The sequence below is a fragment of the Pyxicephalus adspersus genome, chromosome 2, assembly GCF_032062135.1.
Source record: "Pyxicephalus adspersus chromosome 2, UCB_Pads_2.0, whole genome shotgun sequence".
Lineage (NCBI taxonomy): Eukaryota > Metazoa > Chordata > Amphibia > Anura > Pyxicephalidae > Pyxicephalus > Pyxicephalus adspersus.
The window spans coordinates 137,983,943-138,000,610 of NC_092859.1; the positions used below are offsets into that span (position 1 = coordinate 137,983,943).

General features: G+C 38.9%; 1 protein-coding gene across 1 annotated transcript in view; it reads left to right on the forward strand.

Annotated features, from left to right (window-relative positions):
- Positions 1-16,668, forward strand: part of MEGF11 (multiple EGF like domains 11) — a gene marked incomplete in the record, with an annotated part of 327,149 nt that overhangs the window by 187,787 nt on the left and 122,694 nt on the right. The window contains 3 exon segments of the mRNA XM_072402612.1: positions 6,063-6,309; positions 11,388-11,508; positions 13,134-13,270. Coding sequence (XP_072258713.1) covers positions 6,063-6,309; positions 11,388-11,508; positions 13,134-13,270 — 505 coding nt within the window.

A 16,668-nucleotide genomic window follows, 5' to 3' on the forward strand; every position in this document is an offset into this window, starting at 1 on the left:
TTTGTACCCAGGACATGCAGATTGGAGTACAAAGTGGAAACATCATCACGGCAGAATTTCTTAGTGCCCATTCAATACCTATACCTAAATTTTGCAGTAAAAGTGGCAATGCACATTCCTATGGATCAGTGGTGGCTCAGATGAGATGGCTCAGTGGTTAGCATTGTTGCCTTTGCCGCACTAGGTTTCCAGGTTTGAATCTCACCCACAATGCTATATGCATGGCGTTTGAATGTTCCTCCTGTGTTTGTGTGGGTTTCCTCCCAAATTCTAAAATATGAAGTTAGGTTATGTGTCTCCCCCCCCAAAATTATTGTTAATAACCCATGACTATGGGGGGACATTAGATTCTGGGCCCCTTGAGCGACAGCTAGTGACATGACTATGACTTTGTAAAACACTGCGTAATATGTCAAGTTCCATTAAAGGGGATGTAATCTACGGTTTATCATAGCTTTGTATTTGTATATCTGTATTGATGGGTAATAGGCAGAAATGTATCAGAGAATATTTTATGTAAGATTGTAAAAGAGTAAAATGTATCAATATTCTTTCATGCTGTAAAAGCTTTGTTCCTATCAACAATAATTTATATAATTATAACTGTATCATTTGTGATAATATATTTACAAGAGACAAACATATATGACATTTTTAGTAAACCACCTCTTTTTTTGCAGTGCCCTACAATGGCTGTGCTTTACTGCTTCTTCTGGCAATCCAAGTGTTTCAGTCATCCGACTCATTAAAAACAATGCACTCCCTTTATGGCTGATGTCATATTGTACAGGGGCAGAATGACTGCACCTAATAGCCTCATGCAGTATTGTACAGGGGCAGAATAACTGTTCTGAAACTAGGGGTCTGATCATGTTTTATATTAGCAAATGTTGCAAAATCATGTAAAATTGGACATGGAACAATGAACTCACATAACTTAAGTCTTTAGGAAACCCCTTCTACAAATACTATATCCACATTTCATAGTATATTAGGGGGTGGTCATTGGGAAGAATGCTCCTTACATCACTGTCCATTGGGTAGAATGTTACCCTTACAGACATGAGAGGCAAATATTGATCATTACTCAAGGAACCTCTAGATCAGTGGTCGCCAACTGGTGGTCCACGGCTCTTGTTGGTGGGCCCCCCAGCGGGGTCCTCCTGTGCCCCCAGGATACTTAGCAAGCAGGTCTGAGCCTGCGATGGGAGATTCAGCGGGCTGTGGCATCATGACCTCACTAACATTTTGTGTGCAAGTAGTGGGACTTTTTAAGGCATATAGGTAAAATCAAATACCATTTTTATTGTTATACTTAAAAACAAAATATGAATTAAATTGCCTGACAGCAAACCATTTAGATGTAATAAAGTAGTGATACATATTCACTATACACATAACATCTTACCTAGTCTCATAGCAAATTCAGAGTTTTGACATGTTTCCCAGCTATATTCGCTTCATCAGAAAAACAGTGTTTTTGAGACCTAAAGTATAACAGATACATCATAATTTAATTTTTGTCAGACAGTTAGAAGATCTGATTTGTAACTGCATATCAATATGTTTCTGTTTCTTTGTTGTTTTAGCAGAGAGGGAGAGTAAGTGATGCTATATCATTAGCATTCAATATGGTTGTCTCTTCCCAACACAACATATGCGAGGTCACAGAAGGGGAGAGTGAACTATAAGGTCAGGCGCAGGACATAGGTTTGGATAGAAATTATACATGACCCTATTGTTCACTCTCTCCTCTGTAGCCTCGCCTATGTTGTGTTGGGAGAAGACAACCATATTGAATATGGTGAATTATGTTCTATATATATTTACTCAGATTTTATGTGTATATGGTGAATATGTATCACTACTGTATTAGATCTAATTGGTTTGCTGTCAGGCAATTTTATTCATATTTTGTTTTTAAGTATAACAATACAAATGTTATTTAGTTTTACTTATATGCCTTAAAAGTCCTGCTACGTGCACACAAAATGTTGGAACTGTAATATTTGGGAAGTGGCAAAAAACTTAGTACATCATAAGAATTTATTTCCTCTAAAGCTGATCAATCAATTGTTTTATTCTAATCATGGCATCACTAACTTTGAGTTATGCATGGCCTGGATCCCAAGGTTTTTTTGGACCGTAAGGTTGACGACCACTGCTTCAGAGGAACCCTGGGTTTCCAAAACACAGGTTGAGAAACACTGCTTTAGAGGAAGGTGTAAAAAAGTACCAAAATTCAGAGTATTTTTTAAACTGATATGTAGTTAAGATGTTATATTTTAGGCATCTTCCTAAAGCCTCTGAATTTTAATTTTTTTGACTGGGAAAGCAGAGCTTGATACTGCTATTTTTTGTACATTTGTGGATGTGTGCTTTATCCACAGAGCTGCAATCCCTCTCGACATACATAAACAAATGACAAAACACACCTTAGGGCATATTATTTACATGAACTATCTCAGTTGCATCTTGTTTCTTTTATGTGGTTTCTAGGTAAACATATTTTGTTTATTTCTTTAGCATAGAATAATGAATATATAGATTTACATGATGTGTATAAATCCCTCTAATCTTTAGGGAGAATAACTTACACATGCTTTGTGAATATGCCTTGCATTGTGTCTAGTAAAAGAACAGATTGATTAGAATAAAGGTTTATCAAGGCACAATAGTTATATAGGCATGTTTGTATTTTCTTCACCCCGAGCTGTCAAGCTGTCAGCATTAACAACAAGGCTTTTTAACTTTTTACGTCTAAATTATGTTTGTGGAGCAGCTCTGCAACCCTTTGTGTATTTTAAAATTAATAATGTACCTTGTTTTTTGTTTTTTTTGGGCCTACAATATAAGAATACTATTGTTGATGACAAGGAGGCATGAATTTTTGGAAAGTAATACACAAATTCATTGTTAGGTTTTTGTATAAATATTGCATTTGTATGTGCAGAGGTGACCCCTGCTTGTTGTTTTGCCAGTATTGTTTTTAATAGGAGGGTGATCTGTCCTCAACTTGGAATCATTTTTACATTTAATTATAGGACTGTCATGTTCTGAAGACATTACTTTATTTGAAGTGTATCTAAAGCCAAAACATTTTTTGCAAAGTAGGAAAATTTAAAGTGGAACACTTACCTTTACTGGTGTAAATTTGTTAGTCTATCTGCAGTCCGGTAGATCATACGCCATCCCATCTTCCTTCTTCTTTCTGGCTTGGACTGAACAGTAGGCACAGCCATCTTGTTTCTTCTTTTTCTGGCATCTGCTGATGTCACCCGAGTTCAAACTATGCGGGCGGCGGATCGGGTGACCTGTCTTTCTGAAAATGTAAAAAAAAAGCATGTGAGATCAGGGTATTTTTTACATTCCAGCGTATGCTCAATCTCAAGCATACGCAGAAGGACCATCCCACAGCCTGTTGGCATATGTGATGTATGCATGCCATGTATGTGATGTATGTATATTTAGGCTGGGGATGGAAGAGCATGGGTCCTCCCTAAAAAAAAATAATAAAAATCAATTAAAATTGTTTTTAAAAAGCACCACATATTTACATTATAAAATTATTACATAAATATTTGTAATATAACACCGGGGAGGTTAAGGAAGATCCCTTAAGTATTTACTGCTTTGGTATTGTTAAATGAGCACGCTTCTCCAGTCCTCATTTGGGATATGCAAAACCTTGACAAAACCTGGACGTAGAACAACCTCAAATATCACAAACAATCGATATTCCAAGGATCCTTCCTCTCAAACCCCATCCATTTCTATAGTTCTTGTACAAATATGCTTTATCTGATCACTGTAATCTTAGATTACACATTTATCCAGGCTATACAAAAATTGTTAAAAAACAACATCAAACTATAATGCAAAAAATCAAGGGAGTATCAGAAGAAAACATATACAAATGAAAATATCTACTTTTTATACAGCTATGGCTTTTTGGGGCCATCACATTGTGTGAGCAGCCTATATCTTGTGATGGGAACCATTTTGTAATTATTTAGTTACATTTTTACATTTGTTAATTTAACGTTTTATGACGAACTTGGTGACAGTGATGGGAAATCCACATATAAAACAACTGTCCCCAAAATAGTGGATGAGAAGACACCTTCCAATACCTTCTACTACCTGTTCCAATGACCACCATCATTGAGGGGATTCCATCTCGATTTCTATACTCAGTTCTTCTTGTGTCTATGGGACTAAGATTGACGCTATTACTCCTCATTTGATTTTTTTTTTTTTTATGTTGTACACTTATTTGCCTATTGTACACATTTGTACTGATTGCCTATTGGAAGATTAGTGATATGTTGGGTGAAGGTTGTAACATGTGGTTTATTGTCATTTTATACTGTCCACTTAGCATGTGTAATTTTATGATAGCAGTTCTTTTTATTTGCGTAATGTCAGATTTTATGACGATCTTGTGTGGCAGTAAGAATAATTTCCACTGCACATTTTGACATTTTAGAAAAAGGCTTGTTTCAGTCCACTTTAAATCTAATTCAAGATATTTTCAATCCCTGTGATCATTGTGACAGTATAACCCGTGGCTAGATTGTCTCTTAAATTGCATAAGGCTCATGTAAAAAGGACTGATAGAAAAGTGGAGGTGTTATCTATGATAATCAGTCAGATGCTAGCTTTAACTCTTTAACCAGAACAAAAAGAAAAATAACAGCAAATAGTATCTAAACTGCCAGTGTGGGCAAAATTTTTTTTTTTATTGCATTGCTTTTTTAAGAATGGCCCTTAAAAGTTCTACAAATAAATATGAATTTCTAAAAGCATTTTTAAGAAATATATCAGGAAAGACGTGATTTTCCTATTTTTTAAGGGCATTCTCCAGGCTCATCATTGCCATCCTTTGGTGTGTGTCAGCGCATTGTAGTGCCATTTATTTTCAAAGGTCCCCCAACGCATCAAGTCATCTTCTCTGGTTCACATGAAGTGCAGACACAGTGGGCCTGATGTATTAAAGGTCTCCTGGATGGGATACATTTTCATCTGTGAAGCTGGGTGATTCAGGAAACCCAGAATAGATCTGGTCCAGGATTCAAAACATTTGCTAGCAAATAGCAAATGACATTGAAGAAATCCATTCCAGGTTTGCTGGATCACCCAGGTTGACTGATGGAAGTGTATCTACTCCAGTCTTGGAGAGCTTTAATAAATCAGGTCCAGTAATGCGTTACAATGTTTTGTGGTGCACTTGATTGGAATAAATATTTTTTTTGTCTGTTTTTGGTCCATTCCAGTGCATTGCTGCATTGACAGCTCATTAAAAATAAACAGCACTGTGTAATATGTTGGCGCTACATAAATCCTGTTTATAAATAAACTAAAGAGGGTACATTTGTATTTTATTAATATTATTATTATTAATAATAATAATTAATAATATTAATAATAAACAGGATTTATATAGCACCAACATAATATACAGGGCTGTACATTAAATAGGGGTTGCAAATGACAGATGAATACAAAAGTTGACACAGGAGGAGGGAACCCTGCCCCACAGAGCTTACAATCTAGGAGGTGGGGAAAGTAACACACAATAGGAAAGGAGATATGTAGTGGTGGGAATCTGAGGCCTCTAGTTTGTATGTTGACCCATCTTTGTATTCATCATTTCAACTGTAATTTCATTCAAATGTAATTTCTAAATTCCGGGGGTAGAAACTGTCATCATTGCTTCATAAAAGGCTGAAACATAGTTTGTCAAAGTAAAGTAAGCATTTTGCTGCAGATGTGTGAATCAGTTACTGTCCAAGTGTATCAGAAATGACAGTTTGACAATTCCCCTAAGAATTGTGCTTTCCATAATTCCCAGCAACTGGGATTTTCTGCACTTCCATATGTAGAAGTATTGTGAGTCTGCAATCTGCTAATTCGCTATGGATCACAAATTGCTTAAACAGCAACATAATTAGGGTCTTGCTGTTGCTTATGCATGGAAAAACACCATGTTATTGTTTGCATTTGACAAATCAGTCAGGCTGGTTATCTTATGAAATATTTGTTGTGTTCTTCCTTGTCAGGCTGTGACAGTGAGCATTGGGGTCCACACTGCAGTAACCGATGCCAATGTCAGAATGAGGCGCTGTGTAACCCCATTACTGGGGCATGTGTGTGCTCTGAGGGGTACAGAGGATGGCGCTGTGAAGACTGGTGTGACCCGGGGACCTATGGAAAAGCCTGTCAACTGAGGTGCCAGTGCAAGAATGGTGCAACATGTGACCACAGGACTGGCGAGTGCCATTGTGCTCCTGGGTACACGGGAGCCTTGTAAGTACCCAATAGACTAATTACTATTATTTGTACTAGTGATCATTTTATCTTTGTTGTGGTTTTGTAAAGGAAACCTGTACCAAGCGATATGATATAGTCCTTACGTTTCTGACATCTGTCTCAAAATACTAAAGTCTCCAAACCAAAACAGATGTGTACATAGTGAAGTCAGATTTCCCGTTCTGCATACTTGTTTCAGGTCAGCCAAGCAGAAAGCATTTTCAAAATGAGAAGCCAACAGTGCCAGCCCACATTTTTCATTCAGCACAGATTTTCTCTGTTCATGTATGATGCTTTTTATTACATGTTTTATTTAGTGAAAAGAAAGGGTGACAATCAGATCAGAAACATTCTATAAACCACAGATGCATAGCTAAAATAATCTAGACATAGGAATGGAACACCAAACCAGAAAAAAACATTCAGTAGAGAAAGATTAATATTTGCCAGGTAAAGGGTTCTACTATCCAAACCTTGTACAAACTGTTGGCTAGTTCTACATACATAAAAGGTCTACACTCTCTGTATTTTAAATATTTTAGAGACAAAGGGAAGGGGGAATCAGAATGAGAAAAGTGAAATAAGTGGGGAAAAGAAGAAAGGTAGTAAGAAGGAAATGGGCAACAAACAGGAATTCACACTTCTTCTGCATCAGCCAAGTTGTGTTCAGGAAAGAGTAGCAAGAGGAAAATAGCTTGGGGTAACAAAAAGCCCATTGATTCAAATTGGAGGTGAGTAACAATTCCAAAACAAATAACCAGTATGTCAGGTTTTTTTGCCTTCCTCTGGATCAACTATGTCCATAAGGGTTTTATATCTGGGATATGTTTATTTTCTTTAGGGGTTGAACTTGATAGACCTATGCCTTTTTTTAACCTGACTTACTATGTAACTATATGTATGTCAATAGCCAGTTCAAATGTATAGGGAAGGGTAAGAGACAGACAGGCTTTTTATAGGATTAAGTAACTAATAAAAGCGTTTTAATAGTTAATCGATGTAGTCCTATTGATAACATAGACCTACTAAACTAAATACAATCAAAAAAGGGTATGATATATTCAAAAACAAGAAGGAGTTGCTTGTCTTGTACCATGTTTACAATATCATACAGGTATACGATGATGATGTCTCAAGTTCCTGATGCGTTTCGCCCTTAGGCTTCTTTAGGGGATAGTTGAGATACAAAATTTGTGACAAGCATGATAACTGGAATAAAAGGGCACATGGAGATAGCTATGTCATGGTATCCCAATGATATCACTAAAAAAAATCTATTGAGACTACAACAGAGGGGTGAATAAAGGGGTATTTTGATCACGTGGAAGAAACAAATGGAGCTGTTTTTTAGGTATTTTTAAATATGTTATTGGCATAAAGGGAGAAAGATAATGGTGATTGTAATGTTAATGTGATGTGAGGGAGAGTTTAAAGAGTATGATGTAGAAAGGCGTATGCTTGTATCTTATTGTTTCAATAGGAAGATACTTTGCCAAATTGAATGAGGTGTTAGTATATGTGGTGTGAGATGGCCTGTAGCAATGCGGTCAGAAGACAGCAGTGAATCAGACAGCAGACTTCAAAGTTGCAGTTGAAAACAGACTCCTGACTGTCTATTTATTAGCACTTTAACAAACAAAAGGAATGGCTCGGGTGAGCAACTATATACCTTTTCTGAGATAGTCCCTCTCTGACTAACAGTAAAGCAGTTTAAAGCAAAACCATTCCAAGGCAGTCTTTAGATAACAAAACAAGCATGTTCCACTCACATGTAATCGTTGCTGGTGCAAGGCAGAGCTCTGTTCCCCCACAGCTCGGGGAACTAACTGAGCTGCCTCCTAAGCACCCTACAGCTTGAAAAACAGTGCTGATCATCTTTCCTCAGCCTCTTGCTGATCACTTTCTCAGCCTGGATCCCTCTGGCTCTCTCTCAGCCTGGATCCCTCTCTGGCTCTCTTTTAGCCTGGCTCCCTCTGTCTCTCTCTCTCAGCCTAGGTCCCTCTGGCTCTCTTTTAGCCTGGCTCCCTCTGTCTCTCTCTCTCAGCCTGGATCCCTCTGGGTTTCTCTTAGCCTGGATCCCTCTGGCTCTCTCTCTCAGCCTCTGACTGCTCACTCTGAGCTTGGATCCCTCTGGCCAATTACTTCCTCCTCTCCTTACACCTGAGTGCAGGTGCATATTTACCCAGTCAGGATTGGGTTGGGCCAAGGAACCCACCCTTTCACTCCCTTGGTCGGTACCAGGGCCCTAAAGAACCAGGTTTCTTCCTAGAAATGTACACAGACCTATCTACTCTCTATTCCCCGGATCCTTTTTAACACTTTCCTTAACATTCTTAGTGACACTCTGTCACATATCCCCCCGCCCCATCGTAACCCCGGCTAATGCGACTGCATTCCATTTCTAGGCTAACACACAACAACAAAAAACATTTTTAGAGTCCCCGTACTCTGGACCAACTTGTCTCTGGTCTCTTTAAGCCACTTCAGCGAAGCATCTTTTCTTTAAATCAAGTTCTCGAGATTTTCCTTTTTGCTCTTTCCCAGTTCTTGCTTTATCTTTACTACTTGGTTGAAACTTCTTCCTTGGACCCCACTTTCTGCTTACGTCCAGATTTCTCCCTTTTTGCTGTAGAGCCTCTCCTGTGCATCATGTATTTTCTGATTGGCATCAGGTACTTCCTGGCATATTCAATCAGGTCAATTGTAGACTGTAGCTGAGCAATAGCCTCCTAGCTTGCTTTGGCATTCGACAGCTCAAACCCCTCTGTTTTTGCAGCCTCCTTTTCTAGTTCCTTATCAGTTAGAGGTAGGTATTGTTCAAGAAGAGTAACAGACTTTGGAAGAGCAGTATCAACACCATTGCTCATTTTGCGCACTGCACGGCTGCACAGCTCACATTGGCAAGTTTTCTTTACAAATTCCTTTTTCATTTTTGTTGATTTTGGAGGCTTCAGGTTTCCCATCACTTTTTCAGCCTTCACCTCCTCACCTTGATGTCTGAAAGAAGTCCATTGAAATTCATCCATTTCCTTCTGAATTTTCTCAGTGGATTCATTTGCAGCTTATTCCAACTGTTCTGATAGTAGAGCCACTCTCTTCTCTATGACTTCAGTAGACTGTGTGAAGTGAGGTATGGCACTATCGTGCTTGCTACTGTACTGGTAGGCCACACCCAGTTGCAAAGTGCCAACTTCTTCTTCATCCGATTTCTCTTCTGTCCCTTCATTCTCTTCATCTTCAGATTTAACATCTCCTTCTTCAGCCAAGGTTGGCTTAGCTTCTTCTTCCTGCCCTTCAGGCTGTTCTTTTGTCTCAGCTGAACCAGGATCCCATCCTTTAGCTTGGACTTCAACAGGAAGAAACTTTTCTCCAGCCAACACAGAAACACTTTAATCAGCTTCAATCCCAGTTAACACCTGAGCATCTTCCACAGGGATTCTTTCTTTAGTTGGTGCTGGAGCAGTTTGTTCAGCCACTTTGACAGAATTTTGTAAATCTTTACCTTATTTAACAAAAGCTGCATCTGAAACAGGATTGGCAATTTTCTCTTCAGCTAATGAGGAGGCACATTCTGTCTCTTGATCCCTAACCGTTTTAACAGATGTCACCTTTTCTGCAAGCCGCTCAAACTTTCCTAAAGTAACATTTGTCCGGTACATCTTAATGTCAGTGGTATATACTGGCTGGGCATACAGGGACATCGGTTGAGCAGCACCACACTCCATAGCCTCGATGGGTAGAGTGCATCTGGCAGCGACATGGCCCCACTCTTGGCATCTCCAGCACTGTAGTGGGCGCTGAGTGTCCATGAAGGAAATCTCACAAGCCCTCCTGTCCTCCTTGTCCCGGTCCTCGACCTTTCTTTCATTCCCGGCCTCACGAGGGGAAAAATTCTTCTGCGTTGCCCCGGGTAAAGACTTTTTCTGGAGGTCGGCATGTGTCTGGTAAGTCCATTTGTGCACTCATTGGGCCCACACAGCAGGGGTCACGCCCAGACACCTCAAAATTTCAGTTATAAGATTAACATAACACTTGATGTCGTTTTGGGCCAGGTAAACATACGCCTTCTATGACTCCCCTGTCAGAAATGGCGCCACTATACCCGCCCACTGCGCTTGGGGCCATCCCTCGCTTTCCACAGTCCTCTCAAATGAATGATGTAGGGCTCAGCATCATCATGTGGTGTCATTTTTAACAAAAATTGGCTGGCTTGGATGGTACTAGGGCTACCCTCGGCTCCAGAGTGTCCCTCCAAATTCTGTGCTGCCAGCTGCTGCACAACCTCGCTCAGCACTTTTCGATCCTCTGCTACAGCCGAGAGACTTCCGCCAGTTGTGCCACAAACAAACGATTGGTCTTCTGCTGTGCTTTATAACTTTCTCTTTGAGCAGCATTGGCTTTCTGCTGGGTGGCATTCATTCACTTTCCCTGACATTCTTAGTGACACTCTGTCACATTGGGTTTTGAGATATCCACAGTGATGTTTTTTCGTTGGTGTATAGTGGGGACTTTCTTTGTAAGGTCGCTGGTCTGTATAGGGTGAGGGGCGAGGTGTCAGCAGCCAGTCTCAAAAATTTCTTTACACCCAATATGTCAATACCCTATTCAGGTACAAACAGAGAATTTTGCTCCCCAAACAAACATATTTTGGGGGATACAGGGCTTAAAGCCTCATGTGCCAGGGTCCAGAAAGCATTTTTATTCTAGGAGTTTATTAATTAAAACCATAAGAACCAAATGTTCAGGATTTTCTTTCTAGTGTATTGTAGGGATGATGCAAGATCTTGTATAAGTATAATATCAAACACTCTCTGCAACCAGCGGATAAAGGGGAAAGGAAAAACAATTTTTGGGAAATGTCCCTCCCTTTAAACCAGAGATCTTGCTGAACTGGACAAGTCCAAAATAGTTTAACATGGTACCCACCTATTGTCCCCATCTCCAGCACATGTATAATGTTTTTATAAAATAAAGGACAGGAGCCATGAAGCAGATTCCACTTGTAATGAAAACATTGGAATGTATACACTTTTAAAAAACTCTTCCAAGTGCTTTTGATTACTTTCATATTGCAGTTGTGAGGAGCTGTGCCCACCAGGAAGTCATGGGGCGCTATGTGAGCTTCGATGTCCTTGCCAGAATGGAGGTGTATGTCATCATGTGACAGGTGAATGCTCCTGCCCCGCAGGATGGACGGTAAGAAAATAATAATTGTGTCTAAGCAGTACCCTGAAAAGTTTACCTTTTACCACAAACTTCTAAAAAATAGCAGTGCATTTCCTACACTTTGGCTTATCTGTTGTGTAGCATCATAGCTGTATATGTGCCATGTGGAATCAACTAAGGCATTGCCTATTATCCTCACTAGAATTAGAATGAGACTGGTGTAAGATTTGGTGTTACGACTGTGCTGTTTGTTGTTCTGGAGATAATGTGGTACCTGAGGACCTGCAATGCAAGGATCTCCATGCTTCTTCTTCATTTATTTTGTGGCTTTGTTTTTCCTTCACCAGCATCTCTACAACTGCTTTTCAAATATTCCCCACCAACTACCAGGGGGTAATTTTAAGGGAAGCTAAGTTGTGTCTCCATGGAACAAGGCATGGTTAGGCATTGAGGGTATAAGCAATACTGGTGGCAAGTCACTTGCATTCTACTTTGGCAACTCTTTTCACTGTACAGGTCATCTTTAAATACCAACAGTATTTATAGATTGTAAAACTTTTCTATGGGTGTAAGGTCAACATCCAATAATGTCTTAAATGGAAAACCTTACTTCTATTGTGTATGTATATATATATATATATATATATATATATATATTGTATATATTTACTAACCCATGTCATTCTGTAATTCAATATTATAAAAATGTCCTTTATACTTTGCAGCCAATGTAATGTTCTGAAACTGTCAAATCATAAAAGATTATTTTCTTGTAATATGGTAACCTGAAGGAGCACTGGATCCCACTGGACCCCCAGAAACCCCACTTAATTCTTGTGTAATTGGTCCACAGTAAGAGAAATAATCCCTTCCAATATATTTTAATGAGATTCTGACATTGCAAGTGGGCATAATGAAGGCTTATTCTGTAATTCAGAAATAAGTCTTAGAAAAGACTTGGTGGAACTACCAGCAATTTCTTCAGTGTACAGAAACGTATAATTCTTCAAAAAAACTGTTGACAGAAATCCTTACAATATATAGTTTACCTGGAGGGTATTATTTTTTTCTGAACAAAACTTAGGTTACAGTTCTTTGTTATTAAATCTGGGTCATTGTGTGCAAATGCATCCACTGTTGCTCTTGTACAGGCTGGTTCAATAAGACAGAGCTGTGCGCAGAGGCCAGTAACCTATTGCAGTCAGTCTGGGAATTATGTTCCTGGACTTACCTTCAGTAAACTGAAGTATGATTAGTTGCTAAGGGTTATTGTGGTTTGCACATAATTATTGTACTTTATATTGCATTACTGGATAATCTCTTTAGAGTTACTGTATCCATATGCAGTCATCATTATCGCAGGTAACACAGCTGTGCCTATGTTCCGATACTGTTCCCAATGCCAATTACCATATATTACCTAAACCTGGACTATTAGATATTAACCCTCAAACTGAATGTTCACATTGTGGAGTTTCTTACATGTTTAATTTGGAAGATTATTATTTACTAACAATTTTTCAATCTTTTCCATTTGTATCTAGGCATGTTACTTGTCTATTACCATAAGCTTAGTTGTGATGTAGGTTTTCATGTTGTTTTGTGAACTCGTTTTGGAAGACCTTTCCTTATTCATTTTTTCTTTTTTTATACAGGGTTCTGTATGTGCCCAGCCATGCACATCAGGAAAATATGGCATAAACTGCAGCCAGGAGTGCCAGTGTCACAATGGTGGACAGTGTGACCCCGTCACTGGAAGATGTCAATGTGCCGCTGGATACACTGGAGAGAGGTAAACTATAGCACATCACTGCAGCCCTAAAATGGAGATTTTACTCTTGTGATAGAATTGCAAGGAGAAAACAAAGCTTCAAGAGGGGATGACTTTCCAGATATCAATATTGTAATATATTATATAATGGCATCTTCTGTTTGTTGGTCCCATACTGGGTCCTCTTCTTGGACACCCATGCGGGCATTTTATGGGGGGAACAAAATTCCCCAACAACTTTACCCACCTGTGGCCAAACCATGAGTTGATCTACTTACAATTCTATTCTAATCTACTTACAAAGCTATGTAATAAAATGAGTGATTTAGGATCATTCACATAACATTGAGGCACATCTAGCCGTACCTTTGTCTTAGTGAATAAACGGATTGCCCTACCAGATCTTAGACCAAACCATGAAGCTGAAGGTTAAAGACATGTTTAACAGGGTTCATTGGACAAAGAAGACTCTAGTGGATGTAAGGATTTTTTTTGTATTGTGGTATAGGTTTTTTAAAAATTATTTTAAATTTGACTTTGCATTGTAGTGAACATGCTAGGAGTCCATAGGACCTTTTTGCTACTGTTCATTTCCCTGCTTCTACATTTCACATAAACACTTCTCCTAGTTACCAAACCCCATGCAAAGATCAGCGTCCTTTAGATCATAAAGTGTTTCCAAAGAAAGGCCCATACTTTTTTTGGGAGGATGCTTTTCTTAAACACCAGCAGAATACTATGGGGCAAATAGCAGAAGCAATCTTGCTTTCTATAGGGAAATAAATACAGGCTTTATGTCAAGATGGTCTTTAAGGACAGGAGGACATTCATTTAGATTCTTTTAAATCAAAACATAAAGAAGCCTCTTTGAACTGTGTTGAATAGAATCTTGTAAAGTAACTAAACTGCAGATAGCACAGATTTGGGATCATTTGCTGTATTTGATTTTTAACCCCTTATCAGTAACTTCTGCCACTTGGGACCTCAGCATATTAGGACTAGGACATCTTGTGAAATAGAAGTCTTTCAGGCATTCAGGCTGAACTTTATTTAGGCTTTTTAAACTTACCTACTTGTTGAAGTAATAATACTGCCTCACCATTCATTTAACTCCACTATAAACCAAGCGGTCCACTGCTAACCAGAGTATTTGTCAGTAGTAAGGCCTAAGGCTTATATTATGAGAATGGTTACAAAAATAACATAAACTATGCAAGACTGTTCCATCTCCTGCCACATCAAACAGTCTGCAATATCAGCCTGCTTATTAGACTCATAACTCTGCAAGCTCTGCAATAGGGGATAAGCTGGATACCAGTACTTTTAAAGATTGATTATACAACAAGACTTATAAGAAGCTTTTATTAGCTGAAGTATACATACTCCTCCTATAAAATGACCTGCGACGTGCCATGTAATATTATTTATAAAGCAGTGCTGGGTAGGGTATGTCATTGTGACTGGACACCTGTTGTCCACCACGGTAGAAAGTAGCAGTCTGATGGTGTTGAGTCCTTCGGTCATTCTTAGATACCAGGAGAATTCAGGTGAAATGTCTTCTATGCATTGCAGGCAGATCATAGTTGGTTGGAGAGGCCTGGAGGTTGTTGTACATAGCTAATTAAAACATCACAGCACCCTGCCTCAATACTTTTCTCCAAATCCCTTAGATCTAACAGGAAGTGTTGTGCAAATATTGAAATGTCTTGGAAGGTAGATGTTAGTTTGGGGGGAATAAGCATTCCTAGGCAGACCATGTTTGCAAATTGAATGTCCTGGTTAATGCCCACATATAATACTTAGCATCTAAGATTGAACAAATTAGGATACCGTGAATGAAAAAGTTATGCCATAGACAGTAAGGCTGCTGGAAAGGATGAGGATTGGATGATGCCCTCCAGCCAGAAAATCCGGTGTTCTCTGTCTGACTTTCTGCAGCTTTCTGTGGAGACCTGGTCAGTTGTCAGTGTTTGTGCAGTCAGCACATACTTGAGTCCTCTGAAGGCTATTTGCTCCATTCCAGTACTCCCCAAGGACTTAAATGTACAAAGAATGGTGTCTAGTATAGAAAGGACTGATGAAAGGCCAGTTACCCACTACATCTTTATTGGGCAAAGGACATGGGGATTTTGAGCCTCAAGTCCAAATCAAAGAGTAAGTACAGATAAAGTGACAGAGCCAAATATTATATACAGATATCAGTTAGCTAGGCTGGGTATTCAAGAGTGGGAGTGGGAGCAAGTGCAAGGGCTGAGCCCATTGTCATACACAGATATTAGCCAATCAGTAAACAAAGATAAAGAGCCTAAGGGTTCTAGGAGTTTGGCAAGAGTTGGTCCAGGTGGTGGACAACAGATTGTCAGTTTGGGAAAGGTTAGTAGTACCAAAATTATACCTTCAATGAATGAGGATTTGGAGAAGTAACAGTTTTTATTTGTCCTCCAAAACTGATTAATTGTAAAAAAAGAAGAGCAAAAGCATGAGCTGAAGGTGGCTTTTAGGCCACATAGTCATGAGGGGACAAATACCCAACATGCGTCCACTACAGCTGGCAGCAGAATAGCGCTGGTATATTGGACATGCACACAAATATGTATATCTATCCAATGGAGTACTAGAAGAGATATATGACTGGGAGATGCTGCAGTTGCCTAGCCCCAAGCTGTGTGCTGCAGAATAAACACAGTCTACCCTGGCGTACCAATGGATGCCAGGTTAGTAAGTGATAACCCTTTACAGGCACACTGTGAACAATTTCATTCAGAAGAAATAAAAGAATATACAACTGTGCAAAACTGCAGGTAAGACTGGGTTCAGCTTTAAATACCCGACCAGATCATTTTGTCCGGCAGAGTTGCAATAGTACGTGTGCCAGATATGTTGTAGTAGCCCAACAAGAACACACACTCACAATTCAGTAGTCTTAATACTTTGCTTTTATTAGGTGTTGTGATTCTATTAGAGCTGTCGTAAAATGATCCATTATGTGGGTGTAGATGTATTTCTTGATCCTTTTAATTAATGTGAAATGGTTTTCTACTAATTTAATTGATAAGAGGCTAAAGGCTTTCAAAAACTGCTAAAGAAACAACAGTAAAGTATTTGGAGATAGCGAGTATAATTTACAGATTCAGTTTAAATCAGATGCTTTTTGAGCTTTTTTTTTGTTTACTAATTAACCTTTTTTGTTAATTTAGGCATCAGCAAGCTGCAAAAAGCACTTCTCATATAAATAATATAAATAATACATTGAGCCCCATTTGTATACAAGGCACAGGCTGGTAGAGCAACAGTGTTTTCCTTTTTACACCAAGTCATCTTTGCAGAGTGTAAATACAGATTGTGTATAGCTTTTTTACTTTGTTAACTTAAGTCTGGTAATGGATGAACAGTCTACGTACATTTTCTTATGTGAAATA